Source organism: Euprymna scolopes, chromosome 11 (assembly GCF_053919585.1).
Source record: "Euprymna scolopes isolate OS-2025 chromosome 11, ASM5391958v1, whole genome shotgun sequence".
Lineage (NCBI taxonomy): Eukaryota > Metazoa > Mollusca > Cephalopoda > Sepiida > Sepiolidae > Euprymna > Euprymna scolopes.
The window spans coordinates 64151009-64178224 of record NC_136492.1 but is presented as its reverse complement, the minus strand read 5'-3'; the positions used below and the strand labels follow the sequence as shown (position 1 = coordinate 64178224).

The window sequence follows — 27216 nt, the reverse complement described above, 5'->3', positions numbered from 1 at the left end:
GTTTATTAATCTTTACTTATTTTCTTATTTTTCTTAACTTTTTTTTTTTATTAATTTATCCCTTTTCTTCTTTTTTACATAGATAACCTCAAGTGAAACGTATCTCAACTTCTTATGAGAGGACGTATCTTTGACATGACATTAAATCATACGCTAACTAATGGTATCAATCTCCCCATGACATGTATTCAACGGTCACCCCCCCTCTCTCTCTCTCTCTCTCTCTCTCTCTCTCTCTCTCTCTCTCCATAGCTGCCTAATTATAATTAAACGCCGCTCTTCTAATTTACTGCTAGTGCTTGGCCCTTTCTTTTCTTTTTCTTTCTTTCTTTCTTTCTATCTTTCTTTTCTTTCTTTCTTTCTTTTTCTATTTCTATCTCTATTATTTACCCATCTCATGTTTTTCCTTCACTCTTCTCCCCCCTCGTCTTTATTTCTATCTGTATCCGGTTTGAAATTTTAACCCTCGCACCCCTTATTATTTCTCAATGACTTTACAATTGATTGCTGCTGCTGTTTTTTATTTGAATCTGTACATTTTCTAATTTTCTCTCTTTTTCTCACTATAGTAAATATTGGGTTTGTATTACTGTACACAACTAAACTAAAAAAGACACAAAAATTTAGTTAGTGTTATCTATTGATAGGATCGGAAGAAAAGAAGTCAGGTTGATTTGGTTTATCCATTTAACAGCATATAAGCCCCTTTTGGGGTTATTTAATGCTAAAACATAATATCTATTATAAATGATGTGTTGGGTATGATTCCTTGAACACTAATTATAAAAAAGTAATGAATACAATAGTGAATACAATAGATCCGACTCGATTTGAATCCAGCTAAATCCATAGTATAATATTGTTATGGTGTGATATTGATCCGCTCTGTTTTGTGCATAATGTTTGCGAATTTTTTATTGTCATCGCTTTCCGCTAGTATAATTTTTTTTTTCCGAAAATGAACACACACATATATATATATATTAAATTAACATAACCATTTGAACATAAAACGTCGACAAGAGCATTTGAAAATTTCTTCCCTTCTTTTAGTTTCTTCAACATTATATTACACTTTGAAAACCTTTAAAAACTTCAATATAAGATTTAATATATATATATATATATATATATATATATATATATATATATATATATATATATATATATATATCAATTCAATATAAATTAACTCCAGAAGAAATTTGTCAGCCAAAAGTACATAAAAACAATGCTTTACAGTTACTTCATTCCAATATTTTGCCTGTACGAATATCGAATTATTTAATGGACTTTTCAAATGGATTCTACCACATTGAAAATAATAGAAGCCACATATCCATGATATGGATTTTATCTTCCTGCCTGGAATATGCTATTAAAAAAACGAAATTCATTCTGGAATATACCGATATTCATTGGATTTTACATCTGTTCCTATATCGTTATTATTTCAACATGGAGTATCCTTTTTACACCATCATTTCTATTTTAATTTTCAGTTTGTGCTAATAAGCACACTTTACAATTACCCACATCTATTTTGTCAATCATATTTTCTCCAATGAGATGAACCATTCATTGAAAATCCATAGATTAAGGAAAAATTTTAAAAATTATTCGTAGTTCTTTGTCAAACAATAAATTTTGTTGTGATTCTACATAATTTAACTTGGAATTTTCACCCCCCCCCATATATATATATATATATATATATATATATATATATATATATATATATATATATATATATATACGACGAAACAGTTAATAAAACATGTTAAAAACACTTTGACATGAGTTAAAAACATATTTAATCTGAAAAGGAAACACTAGATAAGTGGATAGTCCTTAATCCGCAGAGTTTCGAAGAAATACTTTCCTTCTCATCAGAGGGTAGGAATTAGCAAAATGCAGGATCGGATTTTGCATGCAAAAGTATTTGATGAAACAACAAGTAAGTCAAAGATCTTACTTGAAAACAAAATAGTGAAGCAGAGGGAATATGGTGAAGAAAAAGGTGATTACACATGAATGGATAGTCTGGTGGAAGATAAATAATCCAGTGACGGTAAAATTCAAATATATAACTTCAAGAAAGTTAATTGAATTTCCATTTGCACAAGTAAAATCCAAAAATCCCGTAATTGGAAGAAGATGGTCCATAATAATCCAAAGGCAGAAATCCATGGAAAAATTCGCAAAAATGTGTACAAGGAAAAAAGGAAAAAATTCCAATAATATTAATAAAAGAAAAATAAGATATGCTTTTCACTCTACTGCCGAGATATAAATATAAATAAGAAAGATTAAGGAAGAAAAAGAGGAGAAAAAGATGGTGATAGAGTTATATATAAAATAGAGAAACAAATGTCAAAATGATCCAGACAGGAAATGTTAAAGGCGCGAAAAAATATATAGGGCAAAACAATATAGATCAACTGAAATGTACAGGTCATCACTTAAAAAAAGGTCAGCAAGAGTTGTTAGAAGGCACTAAATGGAAAATAAATAAATCAATCAATAAATAAATAGAAAATGAATAATAAATAAACAATAAATAAAAAATAAAATATAAAATATAAAATAAAAAAATTAAAATTATTTAAGGGGAGGGGATGGCCGGTATCTGCAAATTCAGGAAAAAGCAAGAAAAAAAGTAAGTAAAAGTATATAGTAAAATATAAGTAAATATACATACAAGATATGAAAGTGTGGGTAGATTGATATATTAGATAGATAGGAAAGTTTAAAGAATAAAGCAGAAATTTTTTATTTTATATATATATATATATATATATATATATATATATATATATATATATATATATATATATATATATATATATATATATATATATATATATATATATATATAGTATCCTACAGTCCAGTTACAGTTTTGCTGCTTCGGTTGTCTACATGTGGCCTTGCTGGCCACTAATATTTAACTTAGAATTTCCATTTATACATACATACATATGATAATGATCATCATCATATGTATGTATGTATGTAATGTATGTATGTATGTATGTATGTATGTATATATATATATATATATATATATATATATATATATATATATATATATATATATATATATATATATGCCGAAGTGTGCCAGGCGAGTTAAAGTGCACTTGTGTTAACTGGCACGCCATCAAAATTTATTCAACCCTTTTTATTGTTTGATAATTGCACTTGCCGAAATTATCATTTTGCTCTGCTTATCAATAACGAAAAGTAGGTACGGCATGGTTGTGTTTAGTTCCACAGTATCGCCACACAAGTATGATCCTTTTCCGTGCAGATGTGTCTTGATGCTCAAGAAAGCCCTTTGGATAAACCTATCTATCAACAGATCTTTCTGGGGAGACATCTTCGACAAGCCGCCACGTTTCTTAAACAGCTTGGTGATTCCAAGTTTCGGTAAGATGTTTTCAAGATTCAAAGAAGATTGCAAATTAAGATTTATCTTCGGAAAGCTAACATGAGTCTTTTGAAAATCTACAAAATCCATCCAAGAATGTAAAGTCGCTATTCGAATCGTATCCATAAAGACTGTGATGTTTTCGTGCTGAGCAGATGGCAGTACAAGCAGCAAGCTGATTGGCTCGTATCTAATGGGAAGTTCAACTAAGTGACACTCTGCATCGTCGTCTTTACGATAATTCACCAAAGTGGTCACGGACGTTGAATTATTGCTAGGCTCTTGTGTTAACTTTAAATTAAGGTTTATCTTTCCGTACACCACAGATAATAGCACAAGTAACATATCCTTCGTTATGGTTGAAAAATATCTGGTCGAGTTTTTTATATCAAAATTCGATAGTTGGTTTTGAGCCATATGCAAAAAATTCATGCGTTGAATTATATGGGGATAGTACATTTTGATATGTCGCTTGTATGTTTTGAATATCTTGACCGATGAATTGAGATATATTCTGTCAATGGACTTGTAAACTACTGTTTTTGCCGAAGTGCGCCAGTCGTAGAAATAGTTATGAAGTTCCTTGTGGCATTCTCTTGTGCTGAGATACAAATCCAGAACGTGCTCTATCTGCCGAGCTACATCCCTGTCAGCACCCCAGAACATTGCGAACAGATGTTTCACTATGTTCAATGGGTAGAAGAATATGTTTTCACTGCTGTCTTTGACGAGGGTTCGTATGAGGTTAAAGGTGAATAATCTGATCTGACGAGGAAACATTTTGTTAGAGTTGGTGCTTTCCCAGTGGCGTTTGTACTTCAGTCGGCGGTCACAGGAACCTAATGAACGAAAGAAATGATCAATCAAATGTAATGTATAAAACAAAATTGGTACTTATACAGAATAGGGACCGTACTATCGTCGGCATATTCCGGACAGGTTGTGTAACCGCCGGAAGCTGCCGAACGAAAATTTCGTGGTTTCTTTATTTTTATTTTACTTATGTTTTTTTTTTTCGAAAAAGTTGGCCAATTTTTAAGAAGATGCCGAACAACAACTTAAATCATCTATCTATCTATCTATCTATCTATCTATCTATCTATCTATCTATCTATCTATCTATTACCAATGATTAAAACTCTAGCAAACAGTTAAAAATTGAGGAAAAACATAATTATAATCGAAAACAGTCATCGTACGGTAATTTCCATGGATAAAAAAAGTATTTGTACAGTTTACGGACCGTGCTGAAATAACCTTGTTAGGGTTTGTTTTACAATCCACAGAGATTCGCAAAAGTGGTAAAAAAATCAAATAAATAACAAATAAATGTTACCAAAAGTAAGATAAATTACTCTTCTACCTGGATGGATCAGTTTTTAGTGTTTTTATTTGATGCGAAATGCTTATTCGGCTCGAAAAATAACTAATGTCAACCGTTACACGAGCAAAAGGAGAAATGGATGCACTGTGTTCGTTACGCGACCATTTTTTCTTGTGCTCATGTAACCTAAATTGAAGAGTAACTTATCTTGCCTTTGGTAACATTTGTTATATATTTGATTTTTTTTTTTTTGCCACTTTTTCGAATTTGTGTGGATTGTAAAACAAACCCTGTTATCATTCAGAAAACTATTCTTAACATGGAGAGAGGATATTTTTTTTAACTTTTCTGTACTTTTATCTAACAATTTAATAAAGAAAAGATACCGTAAAATGTTAATTAATGAAAGATACCATAATAAAAGTTAATTGTTGTTGGCTGCTCAGATTATGCTGATGTAAACGCGGACCCTATTCTGCATAAGTACCGCAAAATCAATGACGTATAATAATAAAGTATCTGGACATCACAGAGTATATTTTTAATTCTTATTTCACACTATAGGATTGATGTATATTCCAATCCTATACATATTATTATATATTGGGGCCCTACATCAGTAAGTACAGATTATGTTAACTAGTATGAATTTCACCAAAAGTTACATAAGTACATGTAAGGATAACCTGGTAGCAAACAGAAATAAACCCACCTGCAGCTAGCGTGATTGAGGCGGGGCTCAAAGGTTAGTTCCATAGAAAAAAATATGCTAGAAATGCAGGTGCCACATGATATGACATAGAGATTACGTCATGTGATCGGGGAACAGAACCAACCACAACAGAACAGAGTCTCTTGTCAGTTAGAGTCAGGAAGCCATAGAGACAATATGTGTCTCAAAATGTATAGAGTATGTAATTGAATATTGTCTTGAAATTGTGTTGGTGCGTCAACCATTGTAAAACTAAGTTAAAAAAAAAAATTAAAAGAAATCAGAATTATATTGGTCTCTCTTACCCTGAACAACCATTCTCCAAATAAAACCTTTAAAAGCCCACGAGTCTCCTTTGTGTGCCACGCATGAGTAGACTCGTCTTGAATTAAACAGAAGATTAACGATCACATGGAAAAGTGATGATGAAAAGAATGAAAGACCAGTAAAAATATTTATTTAAAAAAAATTTAAATAGTGGCCACGTGACCCTTTTTTCAACTACGTTTCACTGTACATTAAAATCACCTTGTGAGATCCAAATCAATTTTGGTGGCCAAAGTTAAAATCATTCTTTTTTTGAGCCGATGACTCAGCACATAAAAGCCACATTTTTCAGCAGTCAACCAGTTGTGCTTCAAAATTAGGACAGTTCTAACAGATGGGAGCTAATCACAATTCTCAATCCACGCACACACTGTCACACATGTACGCACACTGACAAAAGCAGCATGCACACAAAACCTACTACAGTGACTTACACACTCTCATAAGCAAACAAACAAAAGACGACACACACATTTATTTTTAAACTCTCATTCCTCATAAACAAGGCACAGTGCTATTTGGACGTAAGGGGCTATTATTTGTAGGGGATACACAGTGTCCTTGTATATCTACAGAGACACTATGCAGGGAGTTGAGCAGTGAGATGTCTGTTCACGTTACATTTGAACTTCTGCATGTCAGTACAGTCAGCGAAGCAGGAAACTGAGGGAATTCCAAAGTCTAGCGGTTCAAGAAAATAAACTAGTAGAGTAGAAGGCTTTCCGGCATCTATGTGAAGGGGTGGGATTTTGCTGCTTGTCAAGTTAGTCAGGGGTATTTACATAGAAAGGGCACAAGTGCTAAGAGTTCGTCGGAGAACATTTAATTCTCTCACAGTTAGACGCATGCACACACTGACAGGAAACGCACGTATGTACACATTCACTTAGGTGCTATAGAGCTTAGGAGGAAGAAGCTGAAGTCCTACCTAACTGATATTCCTGGTGAACAAAGTGCAAAAGAGATCCAGACAATTGCAGTTAAAGGAACAACGAGGATACTAAAAAGAGTTCTCGGTTGGTTTCAATAAAAAAAACAGGGCAGCTGTTTTGGCTGCCTCATACCCAACGTTACTATCTTCAAAGATTCAAATGAAAAAAAATAAAAAAATCTTTCCACAATCTGAGAACTCACCATTTCAAATGAATATTCTATTCAAATGAAACAATTTTCAAATAATTGTAATTTTGTACATGTTATGGTGCGATTGTGATCTACCCTATTTCGTGACTATATGGACTCTTCTAGATATTAATCAGAATTTTATATAAAACTAAAATGCAAGAGTATAGCTGTGGCGGATCAGTTAGTCAATTATTCCGTGTGGATATTTCTAGAAACAGTCACAAATGATAGAAAGATTTTAAAATTTTGTTAGAGATATTGGTAGGAAGAAAAGAAATCAGATTGATTTGGTTTGTCTATTTAACATATAAACTCTTTTGGGCTTATTTGCTTAAACATAATATTTATTATAAATGATATGCTGGCATGATTAATTGAACACAAGTTGCTATTTTACTTAAAGCATGAAAGTGATGTTCGTAAATGGCTAATTATAATACAGTATAAGTGAATACGAGGTGAGTGCAATAAGTAATGCCCCTGAACCACTTCCAGTTGTCTGATCTAGCTGCAATTTTGCATGTGGAATGATTTATATCTCTACAGGTTATGTGACAAATTACAGCTCTGAACTAATTGTGGTTTCTGTTTTACTGGTGTTTGAACTGATTCAGGTGTGAAATCGAGCCTGTTGAATGTCGAGCAGTGATCCGGTTTTTGTATTTGAAAGGACGCACACCACAGGATACTTTTGATGAAATGAGTTTGGTAGAGTTCTCAAGGATAAATCGTTGAACTTTGACCCCTTAATAGCCAAATTTCTGGCTGAAAACTGATTACAAAGATTTTCCCAAATCTCCATACCCTGTATATCAAATTTCAAGTCTGTAGACTGAAAATTGACAGAGATATTGTGTAGGGAAATGCACACACACACACACACACACACACACACACACACACACACACACACACACACTTTTATAGATATATAGATTTACTTTTTCTTGAAACATTCTGAAACTCTTTATACTTGTAGTTATGTATCATATCTATTTCCAGTAAAAAAAGATAAAAAATTAAATGTCAGCAGTCATTTAATTTTTCCATATAAAGCATTTGAAAGGACTTCTGGGGCCTTTCAGCCTCACGCATGGAGTCCCAGGGTTCTGTAGAGCCCACTTTGGAAAACCCTGGGAAATCTCACAGCCCTCTTTGTCATATTAGGGTAATCCTTCTGATGAAGTAAATTGTTCGTTTCATTCTAGGATGGATCTGTCATATTTGATTCAGGTCCATGCCGTTATTGGCAGCAGCACTTATCTGCAATACAGGCTTTGTTTCCTTCCTCATTGCCTCCAGCCAACTCTGAGAGTCTTTAGTGATCTTATCGACTTTATTTTAACTAGACCTGTCTAAATATCCTTTTGATGTTGTATTAGGGTGGTCTGTTCGTGCAAAGAATACCCTCCATAGTATACATGGATACAGTCCCAACCAGTTAATATTTGGCAAGAAGCAAATATGTCATCTATATTCAACAACGGCATTGCACACAACAAAAGTAATCTATTTCTATTAAAACCTCTCTCTCTACTTCTCTCTATCTTTCTCTTCCCAAGCTCATTCCTCTGTAGATAAGCATATTCACACAGACAACTCTTCTTTATATAATAGATTCCTTGAGTAATGATGCAGCAAGAACTTTCAAAAATAAGATCCACACTGTTGTTTCTGACACAGGACAAAGTAGGATGGGGTGTACAGATGAATTGTGAAAATTATCAAGGGATTCAAGATGAGGAGGCAGGATCAGTAAGATAATACTCTTGCGCATACTCCAAGGATAGTTTTAAGATTGCATTAGCTGTCATTACTTCGAATGTATGATCTTGTAGTTCTATTAAAGACGAAATTTCTTCACGGTATGGAAAATGACAGACTAATTTATTTAGCACCTCTGTCAATGACAGAGGCAAACTTTGGAAGTTCTCAAAGTGTGTGTATGGTTTGATTGAGGCTTCAAGATCCAGATACGTTACAATGAAAGGTTTGTTACTGCAACTAGTAGTTGAGACATCAAAATATGACCAAGTTATCTTTACACGGTTTCATACTGAAAAATTGCTAGAGATCATCTCAACATATATCGATGATTTTTGTTGGGGTCTCTCTGGACTATTCAAGTTATTATTCTGTTATTCTGGTTATCGAGAATATTAATTGGAAAATCAAGGACTGTTAAAGAAGAATATAAACATGTAATCTCGTCATTCCAACCTCAAAGTTTAGTATTAAAATATCTTTTTTTTTTTTTTTTTTTTACACAGTGATCACCACTTATCAAGGCCCGGAAGCCACTCAGGGATAAGGGTTAATGCAAGTACATTGCGTTACTGTGGAGATTTGATGAAGTGTTTACTTAAGGGGGCGGTTCATTAGGAATTTGTTAACGTTGGACTTGAAGACATCCAAGTTGTAGTCCGATGGGAAGCAGGCAGACGGAACAGAGTTCCACAGGCGTGCAGTTCTAAGAAAGAAGCTTTGTTCATGGAATCCACGTTTTGATTTAGGCACAAATAAAGAGTGGGGGAAAATCTAACTCCAAAACAGCTTCTCTGGGTTTTCCTTCCAAAGAGAGAAATACTATTAGGGTGCATTTTGTTTTCTCAAGCGATGTAGCCATCCCCCATATTTGCATCTCTTTCTTCCATGTGCTGTATTTGTCTTTAACTAAGACGGGTAATGAAATGAATTTCGAAGCCATAACTTTGTTTTGTTCTGCTACCAACGTTAATTGAAAACTGTTTATAAACACGTGAAATGAACTTCAACGATAGATACAGAAAGTCTATCTTTTATTCGTGCTCCTTCTGGTTATATGTATTTACATTAATGGCGATTGTACAAGTTCTGGCTGGAAGCTGCTTCACTGACCGGGAGAGTCTTCAGGGGAGATTTCTCGCATCGATTAACAGAAAAGATCAAAACACCTTTGAGAGTAAAAAAAAAAATCGACTTACTTGCTTTCAAACAAGAGTAAATATTTAAAAATATGTATATTTCTGTGAGAGGCACTTGAATCCGATTTAAAACTATATCACCTTTAAGAATGGTCTTAAACTCTATCTTCAATTGCATTTATTCCGTAGATGCTTAATTTTCATACCTTGCCAAAATTAGTTCCTCGGTGTCTAATTTTCCTAAATTTAATTAAATTAAAATAAAAATATAAAAAGTAATTTTTAATGTTTTTGTTTCATTTGGGATTTTATCTGTTTCTGCTTTAATTAGCTGGTGGGGTTTGTCCGGTGTCCTTTTGTCCGAACCCCTAGGTATATATATATATATACTAGCAAAAGTACCTGTCGTTGACTGGGTTCAAAAACAGCCTACAGAAAATGGACTCTGATAGCTTCGAATTTGGTGGTATCAAAACCAAAGCAAAATATGATGAAAGTAAAAATAAAATAGATAAAACCCATAATTTATTATACCATACCTTTTCCCACTGAAACACTTATCACAATATTCTTTCAAAAGTGCTCAATACGTAGGTAGAGCTAGTTAGTAATCCTATAGTTGGATGAAATGCAAAATATTCAGTGTAGCTTAATCGCCATATATATTTTATAAATTACTATATATATATATATATATATATATATATATGCATATATATACATACATATACATACATACATACACACACACGCACACACACACACACACACACATATATATATATATATATATATATATATATATATATATATATATATATAATATAAAGCTTAACGTCTGTGTGTGTCTTCATAATAAACGTTTCCCTATTTGATCATAAGTGTTATGTTCTTTCCTCATGAGTTGCAACATACCCACGTAAAGGCTGGACTCCCTGCGGTAAGATATTTTATGTTATATTGATATAACGAATCCCACGATACAACAACTGGCGATGAAGATTTGGAAATAAAATAAACAAAAACACTAAAAAAAAAAATGTCTATCTCCGCAGTTTTCAAACAAATTTTGGTGCAGCAACAGGAACGATTTGAAAAAGCACAATTGAATCTAATAACGACATTAATCCAAAAATTTCAGTTGCAAGACACCGAGAATTCATCTAGTGTCGGGCTTTCCAACATTATTACAGAATTTTCCTATGACGCTGACAACAACTGCACATTCAGCTCATGGTTTTCACGATTGAAAGACACATTTTACCATGAATTTCCTAGCAAGGACGACGACTGGAAAAAACGCCTGCTGATACGAAAGTTGGGTACTAAGGAAAACGAAAGGCTCGTAAATTTTATTTTATCCAAACAACCTTCTGATTTGACTTTTACTGAGACTATCAGTATATTGACGGACATTTTTTGGGAACAACAGTCCCTATTCGATATAACTGTTTCAAACTTTCAAAAAACCAGTCTAACGATTTTGTCACTTATGCCGGACGTGTAAATCACGAGTGCGAGAGATTTCACCCCCAGACACTGACTGAGGACCGATTTAAATGCCTAATTTTTATAGCAGGTCTACAGTCATCAAACGATTCAGAATTACATTCCCGACTGCTAGTAAAGCTTGAAACAGATAAAAATGTAACCGTTAAGGAATTGACAACTGAGTGTAACAGGTTGTTAAACTTAAAAAAGGACACAATGTTAGTCCAGCAGCAACACACACTACCTTCACACATCAACTCAAATAATAGACCCAAATTTTTTAATAAAAACCCACCGTCTGCATGCTGGTCTTGCGGTGAATGGCACTATGCTCGTTTTTGTCCCTTCAGAAAACGCAAGTGCCAAGTGTGTCATAAACGTGGCCACAAAGAAAATTTTTGTCATCCCCCCTAAAGCCAAATCCCCTACTCAGCAAAATTACAAAAAGAAAAACCAGCAGAGGAAATCAAATGCAGTGTCGGCCTCATTTAAGATCGATTGCAAATCTCACAGAAAATACATGTGTCGGATTAAATAAGTGTCCAGTTCGTTTCCAATTCGACACAGCATCAGATATTACTCTAATCTCATGCAAAACATGGACGAAAATTGGAAAACCGAACCTATTAAAAACCGACCATGTTGCCAAGAGTGCATCTGGAAATGATATTCAACTTACTGGGGAACTAAATTGCTCTGTTTCCTTCCAAGACAGAGTATTCACTGGAACTTGTTATGTAACAGACACTGATCTAAAGCTGATCGGTTCGGACTAGATAGAAGAACCCAATCTCTTCACAGTCCCATTGGAATCTGTCTTCAATGCATTTTCTCTTAAGTCAGTTCAAGACACTGAAAAGCATTTTACTCAGACGTTTAAGTCTAAGTTCAGTGATGTTTGTCTGATCAAATCCACCAAAATATCTTCCCAATTGATACAGTATTAACGTCTTCCTTTATACAATTCTGCATTCATATCACATACTTTTATTCCTGAAGAGAGGTTTGCTTGTAGCAAAAGATACACAGAACGTCACCTTTATGGTTTCCTTTTAAGAACTTCCACATAACGATAAGAAATGCAAAGAAAAAAAGCCCATATGATTATGGTATTCCATAGAATATAAAGAAAAATAAATTAACACTTTCTTGTTTATATATATATATATATATATATATATATATATATATATATATATATATATATATATATATATATATATATATATATATATACACTGCTTGATATAATAATTGATATAATAATTAAGTGATTGATTTTGGGCTATGAAACAGATACTGTCAAGAATTGTAAGTGTCAACTGAATTAAAGGAATAAATCATGAACAATGGAATATAGTCTTTTGTCATTTATTCGCTATATATATATATATATAGTTTAGTGGAGATGGTAATTAATAAAAACTAAACACACACCTGATGCATTCCTACAAATTGAAGTTGATGACGACTCCAAGGAGCTCTTTACAATCAACACTCACAAGGGATTATTCTGATACAACCGTCTTCCTTTCGGGGTTAAAACTGCCCCATCTATATTCCAGCAGACCATGGATGTGATGCTGACAGGCATAACGGGAGCCACAGCATTTATTGATGACATCGTCATCTCTGGCACATCCCAGGATAAACTTCTACAACGTCTGATCACTGTACTTGATAGGATCCAACAGTATGGTTTCCATGTACAAGCTGAAAAATGTCAATTCTACCAAACGTCAATAAAATATCTGGGTTTCATCTTTGACAAAACAGGTCGACGACCCGACCCAGAGAACATATCAACCATGAAAAATATGCCAGCTCCAATAGACGTCAAAACTCTACGTTCTTTCCTTGGGTTGGTAAGCCATTATAGCTCATTTTTACCAGATTTACACTGCATCCGAACTCCTCTCAATAACCTCTTGAAAAAGGGATTGCATGGAATTGGTCACTAGAATGCAAAGCTGCTTTTGCCAAAATCAAAGTTTTACTCTCTTCAGATCTTCTCCTGACCCATTTTAATCCATCTTTGGACATTATTGTGGTTTCCAATGCTTCTGACTATGGTGTTGGAGCCGTGATCTCTCACATTTTTCTTGATGGCAGTCAGAAAGCTATCGCTCATGCATCTAGGTCATTGACACCTGCAGAAAGGAACTACAGTCAAATCGAGAAAGAAGCCTTGGCGATAATATATGCTGTAAAGAAGTTCCATAAAATGATCTACGGACGTCACTTTACTTTGGTTACAGACCATAAGTCTTTGGTGAGCATTTTTGGATTCAAGAAAGGTATCCCAGTGTATACTGCCAATCGACTACAATGATGGGCTACCACATTATTGGACTACAATTTCTCAATAAAGTACCTTTCAACTAATTCGATTGAACATGCAGATGCCCTGTCAAGATTAATTAGTACACACCAGAGGCTACCTGAAGACTCTGTTGTTGCAGCAATATCCCTGGAGCCAGAAATCTCTTCAATGCTCATAGCTACGATAAGGGAACTACCAGTTACTTCTGACATGATTAAAGAAGCTACAACTTCTGACACTCTACTACAAGAGTCATTCATTACCACCGTACCAAGTGGCTAGCAGTACCCCCAAATAAACAGTTACTACCATTCTTTCAACGGAAATCCTCCTTATCAGACGTTGATGGTATACTTCTCCTTGCCGAACGGGTCATCATTCCCTCATCATTACAAAACAGAATTCTAAAACAATTCCATTTCACACATCAAGGCATCAGATGCATGAAAGCATTAGCACGTGGATACGTTTATTGGCCAAAAATGGATAAGCAGCTGGAAGATCTTGCATGCACTTGCTCTAAATGTCAGCTAGTAGCTAAATCCCCTTGAAATTCTACACTTTCTTCATGGCCTATTGTCACAGGAAAACGTGGCATAATGCAGGTGACAATTCTCCCCCCCCCTCTCTTTTTAAATTCATGTTGAATATCCATCGGCCAGCCACCCCCACGCCACCCCATTGCTATCGAGACATTCAGCAAAGAAATATCTATGCATTAACCATAGAAGAAAGCGAGTTAGACACTCCACTGTCATCCCCTCACTGAGTCATTCGTCAAAAACACGTGCCAAGGTCACGACGAGAAGTCATCCTGACACCCCACCTCCATTCCAAAACGAAGCAGCGTGCGGGAAAAAAAAGAGGTGGAAAAGAGAAACTCGTTTTGGCGAGAGTGGCGTGCACGGAAAAAAAGAGTTTTAAAAAGAAAGAATGGAGCTGATCACATCGTTGAACGAATGTCGATAATAAAAACGCGACAGACACCAGCCAACATGATTCGCTTGATAAATTGGAATTTCTCTCGACTTAATCCTCATTCCTGGAGCCAAAAAGGGAACACAGAAAAACTATGAAAACACCTTGGCTTAGAGACATCGAGACGAAATATATCCTTGAGTGGAAAGGACGCGTCGAACAGCAGCAACGCGACTTATGCAGTGAAATGACGACTCTCTCAACTGAGCCTTATCCCTGGAGCCGAAAAAGGAATTTATCAGAACTGCGAAATTACCTTGGTTCGAGATATGGGAAGGACACAGCCGAATGTCAGTGGTTGAGAAAACAAGCGAGAAAGGAATACGAGGGAAGACAAATGGACAAGCGAACTTCGAAGGATATTGACTCGCCCATCAGCGAAATGGGACTGCCTCACATTATAACATCAGAACATTGAATTTTGTTGGATACCTAATCATCGGTTGAATGCACGCCCTCACAGTTAAGTACTATTCAATATCCCCCCCCTTATCTCACAAATGTCGACTTGCTGAATTGAACTGTTTTTTTTTATTTTGAAAGATTTCTACTGCCTCACATAACTCAACCATTTTCCATGCGGAAAAAAAAAAGATAAAAAGAAAAGGGAACGAAAGAAAAGAGGCTATGTTCATTTGAACAGTTTTCTTTAGTGTTGCCCCCCCTTTCGACCCATTTGACACTATCTGCATGTTTTCTTATTATTATTTTCTTTTAATATTTTGTCTTGATTATTGAATTTTTAGCGCACAATAAATGACATCATTTACATCATTTTTTATTTTTTTATTTTAAGATACGTTTTGGGGATAAATTCCTTTTTGGGATTTTTCAACCAGGAGGTATCATCACACTATCCAGATTCCCCCTGGTCGCGCCTCCACATAGATTTATGGACAATCCTTTCTTGTTGTTGTAGATGCCTACAGCAAATGGCCCAAGATATTCCAAATGAACTATATTACTTCTGAGGAAATAATTTCAAAACTTCAGAAAATTTTCAGCAGATTTGGCATTCCTGAGACTTTGGTCTATGACAACGGCACCACTTTTAGCTCGGTCAAGTTTTCTACTTTCTGCTAACAGACAAAACAGTATCAACCACATTCGCCCACCAACAATTCATCCACAGTCAAACGGTCAAGTTGAGCGTCTTGTGGACACCTTTAAAAGAGCCCTTTTAAAACTCAGGGGAGAAGAGACAACATCAGAGATACTTGAAACCTTCTTAACAAGCTATATGGGAACACCAAACCCTAATACACCAAATGGTAGCTCACCAGCCGAATGCTTGATGAATTGGAAAATCTGCTTACATATCGATGTCCTACATCCAAAACCACATCATTCCATCAAGAAGAACACAAAAATGGAACGCAAGTACAACCCCCACCATGGTTCACTCCAAAGAACAAGTCAACAAGTCCTAACAAAAGACTACCGGAACAACAAAGAGTCATGGACCCAAGGCTACATTGTATGACGAACCGGAAATGTAACGTACAAGGTAAATGTCCAAAATTCAATTTCGGTTCGACACGCCAACCAACTGCGACCGTCACATCTCCCAGACAGAATACCAGATCACTCTATTCCACTAAACATCTTGTTGGACACCTTCAACTTGCCACAACAAACACCAAAAACTTCTCAGAACACTGAAGCTGGAGTGCAAGAACCTAAAATCAGGAAGTCAGCACGCACCCATTGTCCAACACAATTTGCAGGTGGATCCGCAATTGAAGTCGTACCAGCAACAAAATTTAATGGGATCAAACAAATTCATAATGCAAATGGGGAGTAACTCTTTACTTCTTTGGGCAAAGTCGTCTCCCTTTGTCCATTGTTCTAAACTTCTCATGCCTTGTCGACCGGAGGTGGAGACAGTGGAGGGAAAACAGAGTGACTAAACATCATCCCCGTTCGTTCATTTTACCGTACTCGGACTTCTAACTTTCATTATGCTTGAATTGTAGTTATGTGTGTGTGTATGTCTACATAATAAACGTTTCCCTATTTGATCATGTATTATGTTCTTTCCTCATGAGTTGCAACATATTGCAACATATCCACATGAACGCTGAACTCCCTGCGGTAAGATATTTTATGTTATATTGATCTAACGCATCCCACGATACAAAACTCGCCAAGCAGAATCTGACACTACGGGGTCACCGGGATGACATCCATAATGATGAAAGAGTTAAAAAAAACAAAGGGAATTTTTTTTAGAAATGGGTAAATTTATTGGCCAAGTATGACCCTGTTCTCCGTGAACATTTGGTGAAAGTTTACCTCGGAAAGAAAATCGCTATTTCTTATCTGTCACCAGAAATTCAAAATGAATTTGTGAGCATTTTGTCAAAGCAGGTGAGAAAGAAAATCATCGATCAGATCAAGGAAAGCAAATATTTTTGCATCATTTTTGATAGCAATTCTGATGTATCTCACAAGGACCAGATCAGTGAGGTGTTGCGCTATGTAAAAATTGATGAAAATAAAGTGACAGTGGAAGAGTTGCTTCTCTGCTACATCAAGACAAAAGGTAAAAGCACGGAGGACATTTCTAAACTGATTTTGAGAGAACTGAAGAACGATGGGATTCAGATTGGTTACTGTATTGGCCAGATATTTGACAATGCTGCTATTATGGCACGCCATCGATCGGGTCTGCAGAAACAAATCTTTGAAATCAACCTAAAAGCTCTATTCGTGCCATGTACTAACAAATCATTAAATCTGGCTTGTGTACATGCCGCTTCTGTAGCTGTTCACTCTGTTACATTTTTTTGGCATACTGGACCGGTTATTCTTGTTCTTTTCTGCATCTACACATCGCTGGGACATCTTGATTCAGTTGATCGGTTTAAGTATCAAGTGGGCTGTGAAAACTAGATTGAGTAAATCGAGCAGATGCTGTAAATGTGATAAAAAAAAAATTATTTGAAGTTGGAACAGCTCACAGAAGAAGGAGAAAATGCAACTACAAGATCAGATGCATCTTTAATTCTCAACTTGGTACTGTCGTTTCTGTTTCTTTTATTTCTGAGCCTTTGGAAAACTATGCTCTCAGAAATCAATGATGTCCAGAAGTATCTTCAAACAAAAGGGCTGGATCTACAACAAAGTTCCATCAGGCTGACAGCGTTGAGAGGTTGCCTTCTTCAGAATAGAGGAAAGAAGGTGGACACTGCAATAGACGAGTCAAAAAAACTCTGCTCTGAAATGAGGAAAGCACAGAGCATCATATCCGTAAAAAGAAACAAATGGATGATGAAGGATTAACTTATGCAACACTGGGGTTTGATACGGCGTTGAGACGGGAAATGCTGTCTGTCATAGACAGGTTGACTGAAGAAATATCTTGCAGATTTCCACAAGTTCACAATCTTGCAAGTAAATACACTTTTCTTACACCGTCAAATCTGCTTGACGATAATTATGATTGTCAGCTTGGTGAAGTTGACAAAGATATAGAAAAAGATAAATTCTTTACCGAAAGGAAGAGAACACAGTATTTTGTGAAAGTTTCAGCAAAAGACAAAATCAATGGACCTCTTGAAATTTTGAACTTTATACAGAGATGCCACCTTGGGGGTTCTGTCCCTAATATTGTGATCTTCTTGCACGTTTCCCTTACTCGAGCTATTAGCATTGCCAGCTGTGAGCGCTCTTTCTCGGAATTGAAACTTATAAAAAACTACCTTTGATCAAAAATGAGTCAGACAAGGCTTATAGACTTCGCAATCCTCTCCATAGAGAGGGAACTTGTCGATAGAGTGAATTTTGATAGAGTTATTGACAACTTTGCTGAAAAAAAGCGCGAAAAGTATGTTTGTAAATTTTCATCCGACTTGATACCTTGCGATAGTTCTCTCACAAAAAATAAATTTATAGCCTTATTTTCAATTCATAAATACATTCATTAAAAAAAAGAATGAAACTATTTTTTTATAAAGGATTGAAACATTATTAACTACAACAAATTTCTTAAATTTTGCGCTTAAACTGAGTGATTATACACACAGGTTTCAAAAAGCATGGATACAAACGTTTTTTTCTCTTTGGGAGGCTCGACCTCTTGATAATAACATTATGATGAAAAAGAAAAGAAAACTACATCGGACTATCCTCTCCTTGATACAGCCATGTTTTTTGTGAAAATTCGAAAATAACAACAATAAAAAGTAAATAAAATGATTTTATTATTTCTTAACCTTTTCATGTTTTCAAATGTTTTCATTTAAATTTATAAATTAAAATTTCAAATATTTTCATTTAAATTTATAAAAAAATGTTTTCTAAAATGTATGACTTTCCATTTCTAAAATTTTGCGCTTAAACCAAGCGATTACACACAAGGATTTCAAAAAGCACTGATACAAGACGTTTTTTTTCTCTCTTTGAGAGGCTCGTCCTCTTAATAATAATATTATGAAGAAAAAGAAAAGAAAACTATATCAGACTATCCTCTCTTTCCTACAGCCACATTTGTGTGAAAATTCAGACTTTAGCAACAACAAAAAGTAAATAAAAATGATTTTATCATTTCATAACATTTTCGGGTGTCCAAATGTTCTCATTTAAATTCATTATTATATTTGCTTGTGTAGCCAATTAATTTAATTTAACATATTTTTATAATTTGAATTATACGTTTTTGTTTTGAAAAAAATATTTGGTTTCTTTTGTTTCATATTAACGTTTACATAATTCCTTTCATATTAATGCTTACATGCTTATTATTATTCAAATTATTGAAAAGAAATTGTCAAATTAGATTAAAATCAAAAAAAGGAGAATTGTGTACACTTTAATCTGAAGGGAATTGTGTAAACATTAATTCAATGAAAATAAATATTTTGAGGGCTTTTTGGAATTTTGAAGGTTTTAACAGGTTGTCATATGCCAGTGGTAGGTGGGCGGCAAAACAGGTAATCATATGCCAGCAGGGGGCGCAAAACAGGTAATCATAGGCCAGTGAAGGGGGGGGGCAAAACAGGTAATTATATGTCATCGGTGGGTGGGTGGGGGGACAAATTTTTCGACCACTCCGGGCGGCAAAAACTGATGCTATGCCACGACCATTTAAAAAATAACTTTGATATTTTTTTACTTGTATCCAATGTTTAGTAATCAAATTTTGTTTTTCTCGATTTCTTTTATACAAAATTTTGTTTATGTTTTAGTTAGTACTTGTTACCCGGTGACTCTTATTATTTCAGTGATTTATTTTACTACACATGCTTGTTTATCTATCTATCTATCTATCTATCTATCTATCTATCTATATATGACTACTTCATTTAATCACATAAATTAATATACGCAAGTATTATTTTATGCGTAAACTTTAAGTATTTACTTCAACAGTGCTCAATACATAGGTAGAGCTAGGTAGTAACTTATAAAAATATATATGGCAATTAAGCTACACAGAATATTCCGCATTTCATCCACGCTTGGATTCGTCACCGAGCGTGGATGAAACGCGGAATATTCATATTTAGTGAGATTATTGACAACATGAGTTCAAAGGGTATGAACCTGTGTCAAGCTAATCTCTCAAATATCGATTTCTATTGTATATTTTAATATGTTTATATTGATAGGAGTTAATTCCGGACATAGTTCAAATAATGTCAATCATGCTTGATATATGTAATGAGTTAAGTGTGTAACTGAATACTCTTTATAATAGGCTGCTTTACTATTTATGCCATCAGCATGACTGAGTACACCATCTGCTGAATAATATTTGCTACCGGAACAGTAGCAGAAACTCACAATTAAGCAAATGCCCAATAGAAGATTTTGTTGTTTGAAAGAAACAGCTTACCTTGCAGACATGTATATAATCAAGTTTTAACTTGTGCAGTATTCCATTCTGGTCTCCAGATAATGTTGGGTAATCAGAAGAGAATATGCACTATTTTGAAGCCTACCTCTCCCTATAATATACTTGTATATTATAAAGCTTATGCTTTTGTTTTGTTTTTTGTTTTTTTTTTTGTGTGGGGTAATTCATTCTGGTATACAGACATTGTTGGGTCCTCAAAAGAGAATATACATCGTTTCAGGTCCTACCTCTCTGCTGATGTTTTATTGCTATCAAAAAGAAGTAGTCATTTATAATATTTAAATAGTTTTATCACTAGTGTTGTATTGATATTGAGTGGAATTATAAACCTTATAGAGCCTAACGGAATGCATGGACTAAAGGACAAAATAAAGGAAACAAGAGTTACGTGGTTGCCAAAAGTAAACCCAAGGTCCACTTTCTACTACTTTTTACTGTTTACAAATATGTTCGGACTAATCTTATTTTAGTAGTGTTAACTTTGTTAATTTATAAAAATTACGAAAATTAGAAACCCTGAAAATTTTTTTTTTTATTTTCCTTAAAATTTTAGATAGTCTGTTTTTAACCCGATTATGAATCTTTATTTTTTACAAGGATGTTCCAACTAATTTGATTTTAGACTAGTTTGCCTGGTCTGAAAATATGCTTGAATATATTTTAACTCATGCAGATTCCATATTTATTATTACAATATTATTGAATATTTTACCTTAATACTCTGGCCTCTTTCCCTACGGTTTGAGCTATCCACAGATAGATAAGAAAGATGTAAAATTAAACCAGTTCTAGCTATAATTGAATTTGCATATGTGCAAAATTAATAGAAATATGTCGGTAAATTGAAATGAACATTTTGCATTTCAACTTACTGACATTTCTACACACATTGTTCATCCATCCAAACAAAGATTTTACTCAATATAAACCATCCTTGATGTATGATTACTATTTTCTGTTAATTTCAGTGTTATGTGACCAGTGAGTGACCAGTAGTTGTTGAAACAACTTCAGTTGCCGATTTTTCCTGCCCCCCCCCCCAAAAAAATCAATTTGTTCTTGCAACATTTGCCCCCTGGTAGTGGTTAAACAAAATGCCTGTTGACTTCTTTCACCTCTTTTCCACTTCTCACACCGTTTTTATTCCCCCCCCCCATCACATGACCTGTAAACATGTGACTCAGGTTTGGTATAAAAGCTCAGTACATTTCTTCATGACATCTCTCTTTCAGATCCTACCTGAAGGTAAGTTCATTATTATTGTCGTTTTTACGTACAGCCACACAAGGCACAAACATGTGGGCACTTGCTTCTTTGATGACTATCACAGTAGTTTAAGCATTTATCGGTTAAATATCTTCACACAAACACACACATACATTTACTGTTTTATTTATATAGAAGTGTTAACTCTGTTAATTTAGAATCTTGTTGGTTGTTATCTTGAAAAAGAAAGGAGAAAAGTTACTAGCTCCATAGATGGTTTTGTATACCCAAAATTTCGACGAAGTTTGCACATCAGACATAAAGAGCCTGTCCAAAAAGATTAAATAATATGCAGTCCACATGACATCAGAACGGTTTTCAAGAGTGACTTAACTCTCCAAAAAAACACCTAGTATGAGTCAAGTCCCCGACAGAAAGTTTCATGACAAAAAAAAAAACTGCATATATGAGATTTCACGTAAATGCAGAAAATTTCAATGGGTAATCCCCTGTCAAACTTTATTAAAGTTACCTTCCTTTGACAATCAAAATTTTTTCTCACACATACGAAACCATGGTGAAAAAAACAAAACAAAAAAAAACCCTCCAATAATACAAAACCATCTATGGAGCCAGTAACTTTTCTCCTTTCTTTTCCAAGATGGCAACCAACATGCCTGACGAAGGTTGGAGGCTACACTAAATTTTACTGTTTAGAACACAATTGAACCATGATACTTGATTTTTGCATTTTAAACTTTAATTAAAGTCATTATATAAAAATATTTTTATAAAATCAACAGTAGGTTCTTTGATAAGACATGAGAGCATTCAAAATAAATGCTTCTGTTGAGGGCACAATTGAACCATGATACTTGACTTTTCCATTAATTTAAGGCATTATATTAAAATAATTTTATCAAATCAACAGTAGCTTCTCTACAGTACAATGTAGATCTCAATCTATTATGGACTAAGACACTGTGTGAAAACATGTGAAATTTTCTCCCAGTGCAACACAGTGGGTCTCCAACTAGAGAAGACTATCAATCAATTTCACCATATTTGATGACAATAAAAGTATGGTGTAAAACATTAGTTGAACCTAATTCAATACTGGGCATGGTCGGGTCTACTTACTAATATATATATATATATATATATATATATATATATATATATATATATATATATAAAATAAATATATATAAATAAATAAATAAATATATATATATATATAAAATCTGGGTAGTTTATTTTTTTTGTTTATATAAATATGTTTAAAGCCAAAAACTGCAACGCGAAATTTTTTATATATTATTTATTATAAACAAAAAAAAAAAAACTACCCAGATTTTCAAAACGTCACCTATCCGGCTTCATAAAAACCCTGCAGTTAACAACATCACGTGGACTCTTCATCGGACTATCTTCGACTCTACATCATGTCGAAGAAAAAGAGAAAAAAAAAAGATTGACAAAGGAGTCTTACTCCGAAATATATTTCTTAAAAAATAAACACTTGTTTATTTTATAAAAAATTTCGCGTTGCAGTTTTTGACTTCAAACGTATTTATACATATTTTATTCTTCAAATTTCACTCAGCGCTTCTAACGGATATAAGCAAAAAAAAAAAGCAAAAAAAAAACTACCCAGATATATATATATATATATATATATATATATATATATATATATATATATATATATATATATATATCATAGCAGGTTGTCCGGGATTGAATGATGATCAAGAAATGTTTCACCCTCCCAAATTTTATTGCCATTGAAATTGGTGAAATCGCCCATTTTTCAATCAGATAGATAGATAGATCGATAGATAGATAGATAGATAGATAGATAGATATAATCAGGATTTGTTTTCATAAATCTAAACTCTGCATTATTTGGAATTGGTTAATAGCATGAATTATTTCATGTCGGCTGCATATTTATAAGAATATCCAAGATGGCAGCAAATCAAATAGTCTTGAACAGATGTGTACAATCAAAGTATAGCGTATATTTATTTAGTAGAATGTTTTTTTTTTGGGGGGGGGGGTCCCGGGGTTACTTATACAAGCAAAATTACCAAATCTCACCATCTGTCAATCTGTTAAAAATGTACAAACTAATAATTTTTCAACTAAATGTCTGATTTGACTAATTTTGGTTCGAAACATATTTGCATTTGCATATAAAAATATGTCTATATATGTCTGTATAAATGTCTGTATAATGTATAAATGTATAAATGTATATATTTATATGTATAATGTATATATTGTATATAAATATATATATAATGTATGTATATATTATATGCATAATGCATAAATGTCTGTATAAATATGTCTGTATAAATGAAAAGTATCTGCTAAATAAATATGCAACACTATATAAATATATAGGACAATATTTTAAACATATTATTATAAATTTTTAAATATGTATTCCAGACAGCACGGCAACACGGAAACATTATTCTTATGATATTTGCATTTACATATAAAGATATGTCTGTATAAATAAAAAAATATGTCTGTATAAATAAAAAAAATATGTCTGTATAAATAAAAAAATATGTCTGTATAAATAAAAAAAATATGTCTGTATAAATAAATATGCGGCTCTACTTGCTGTTGGACAGTATATCTCACTCCCGATGCAATTCTTTACCTGTACAAGAATCAAATACGTCCTAAAATTGAGCACCGTTGCCACATCTGGGGAAGAGCTGCTCAGAACACCCTTTCTTGTCATGACAGGGTTCCAAACCGGCTTTGAAACCTAGTAAGTGATGTTCTTTTCTCCTTCCTGCAACCCTAAGAAGAGACGGTGTGAGTCTGTCTCTGCTTTATCGCTATTTTCATGGCCAGTGCTCGACTGAGCTTCAATCTATGGTCCCCCTTGAAAAACTTTCACAATAAGCACTCATCTAGTTACAACCACTGTCAACAATTTCCCTCACTCTCTATCTGTACATAAATGTAAACATGAATTCCATGAACAGAGCTTCTCTCCTAGAGCTGCCCACCTGTGGAACTCTGTATCACATTTTATGGCGTCCATGATATGAATAGCGTGGTTAACACAGTTAACGCGATGCTGGGTTGAACCCAGCTTACTTATGTCAGGTAGGTGCAGAAAGCTGGAAAAATGGTAGGATCCTTCTATCGATCCAGTAGATATCTCACTGCTGATGCAATTCTCTATCTATATAAGAGCCAGATACGTCCAAGTATGGAGTACTGTTGCCGCATATGGGCAGGAGCTGCTAGAAAAGACTTGTCCTGCCTTGATAGGGTTCAAAATAGACTTCGTGGCCTGGTGGGAGATGTCCTTTTCTCTTCGCTGCAACCTCTGTCTCACAGAAGAGATGTTGCGAGTTTGTCTCTGCTTTATCGTTATTTTCATGAAAAGTGTTCAACTGAGCTTCAATCTATGGTCCCCCCCTCGCCAAATTTTCACAAGAAACACCAGACTAGCTGAAAACATTATCAATAATTTTCCCCACTCTTATCTGTACCTAAACCTAAACGTAGATTCCATGATCAAAGCTTCTTTCTTAGAACTGCACGCCTGTGGAATTGTCTTCCGTTTTCCTGCTTTCCAGCTTTCTATAATATGGTTGTCTTCAAGTCCAACGTGAACAAATTTCTGATGAGCCGTTCCACTTAAGTTAACAAATTTACCGAACTTCCATTACTATCGATTACTATATTGTCCTTTTGACTACTCTACACTCTTTAACCCTTATCCTTGAGTGGCCTATCGGCCTTGATAAGTGGTGACGTTTATGTAAAAAAAAAAAAGGGTCAAGGGGTGACACATCAAACTCAGTGACTTCCATTGACAGAGCATGCATCTGTGTGCTAAAAACTGAATTGGTGCATTTTAAGTGCAGTCTGGTTAACACACACATACACCCACATAAAAAGAAAAACGCACATGGGCATTTTGAATAGAGTAAAAGAGAGGAGACAGTCGATTGGAATTAAAGTTTAATAGATAGTCGGACTTGTGTTAGTTTTAAGACCAAGAGGGATCGGAGGAAAGATGTGTCAACGAAAACACACACAAAAAAAGCTTGAGTTGGCAATGCAAGGCCCCCCCCCCCCGGTTCACTCATAGACGAAAAAAGTGATCCTTGCCAGAAAATTGGCGTCGTGTTTTCGTCTTAGATTCTCTTTATACCTCATCGACCGATTCATTGACGAGAAGAATCGATCCCAGAAGACCAAGATAACAGAAAAAAATATATGGTGAACTTTATCGCATATATATGCACACACACGCACACAGTTAAGAACTATACACAACCTAAGGGCCCTTAAAAGGAGCTCGACCGCGTGTATATGACTGTATAAATGTATATAAACTGTATATAAGACTTGTATATAAATAAATGGGAAGGATGCATGGGGACGATCCTTAAAGAGACGGTCACAAAAAAGACCATGAGAACACCCACACACACGTTAGAGAAAGATGCACATAGCCACAGTCGTATAGACATTATTAGGATTGTCTTATAAATATTGATTTAATATTAATTTGGACTTTAGGTTTACAGTATTATACAATCTGCAATCCGACAGTATTTCAGAAGTTCATTTAATCTCTCTCTCTCTCTCTCTCTCTCTCTCTCTCTCTCTCTCTCTCTCTCTCTCTATCTCCATATATATATATATATATATATATATATATATATATATATATATATATATATACACACATATATAAGTGAGAATGTGTGTGAGGATAATTCTCAACCTATATACTCAACAAATTTTTAATCTGCAGAGTTGAAATTTGGTATATTTGTAAATTTGTGTTCAGACATGTGGAAAATGTTTTAATTGATTTTCACCTAAGCCTTAACAACCATAAATACACAATTAAGACAAATCCACACCCCACTCAGTACCTATACACTACAATCTACCAAAACCACACAGTAGACAACATTAGATACATCATTATACACGTAACATCTAATTTTAATATACAGCAACAGAGACGTAAACATGAAAAAAAAACAACAAAAAAACAAAAACATTCTAAACCTAAACACACTCACCTCATGACTTAACAAAGATCTGGTACCACGCAATAACTGTAAGTTCTGTAAGAACATCGATTAATCATGAACATTTTCCTGAAGATACAGTGTACAGTCGCAGGGAATCTGTCTTCCCTAAATCCTTCTCTAAGTTTTAGCTTTCTTCAAATTCCCGTGTATATATCTATATCCATACTTCTATAAATTTGTATTTTTTATTTTTATTTTTTTGTGTATTTTTTCATATTAAAACCCCTCTTTTCTATTTATTTAATGTATTTATTTGCTTCCCCACCAAAGCAAATTAGGCACAAGGTCGTTTTTAATGTGGGGGAAAAAACCAGCTCCCCTAAAAGTAGGCAAAAAGGGGGCACTCTGGTTACCAAAAATAATAATTGTCCCAGTATAGAAGGTTTCCTAAGTGCATCATCTGCAGAACAGATACTACACTTTGAGGTATTTATTTGC

General features: G+C 34.3%; 1 protein-coding gene across 2 annotated transcripts in view; it reads right to left on the bottom strand.

Annotated features, from left to right (window-relative positions):
- Positions 1-27216, bottom strand: part of LOC145287889 (putative 2'-deoxynucleoside 5'-phosphate N-hydrolase 1) — a 110744-nt gene that overhangs the window by 55287 nt on the left and 28241 nt on the right. The window contains exon 2 of one of the 2 annotated variants that reach the window (XM_080135805.1): positions 3067-4272. The exons of the other annotated variant lie outside the window; for it this stretch is intronic. Within the exon in view, the coding sequence (XP_079991931.1) occupies positions 3185-4272 (1088 nt within the window). The 3' untranslated portion in view covers positions 3067-3184. Of the gene's footprint in view, positions 1-3066; positions 4273-27216 lie in introns of those variants that run through there. 2 annotated transcript variants of the gene reach the window in all.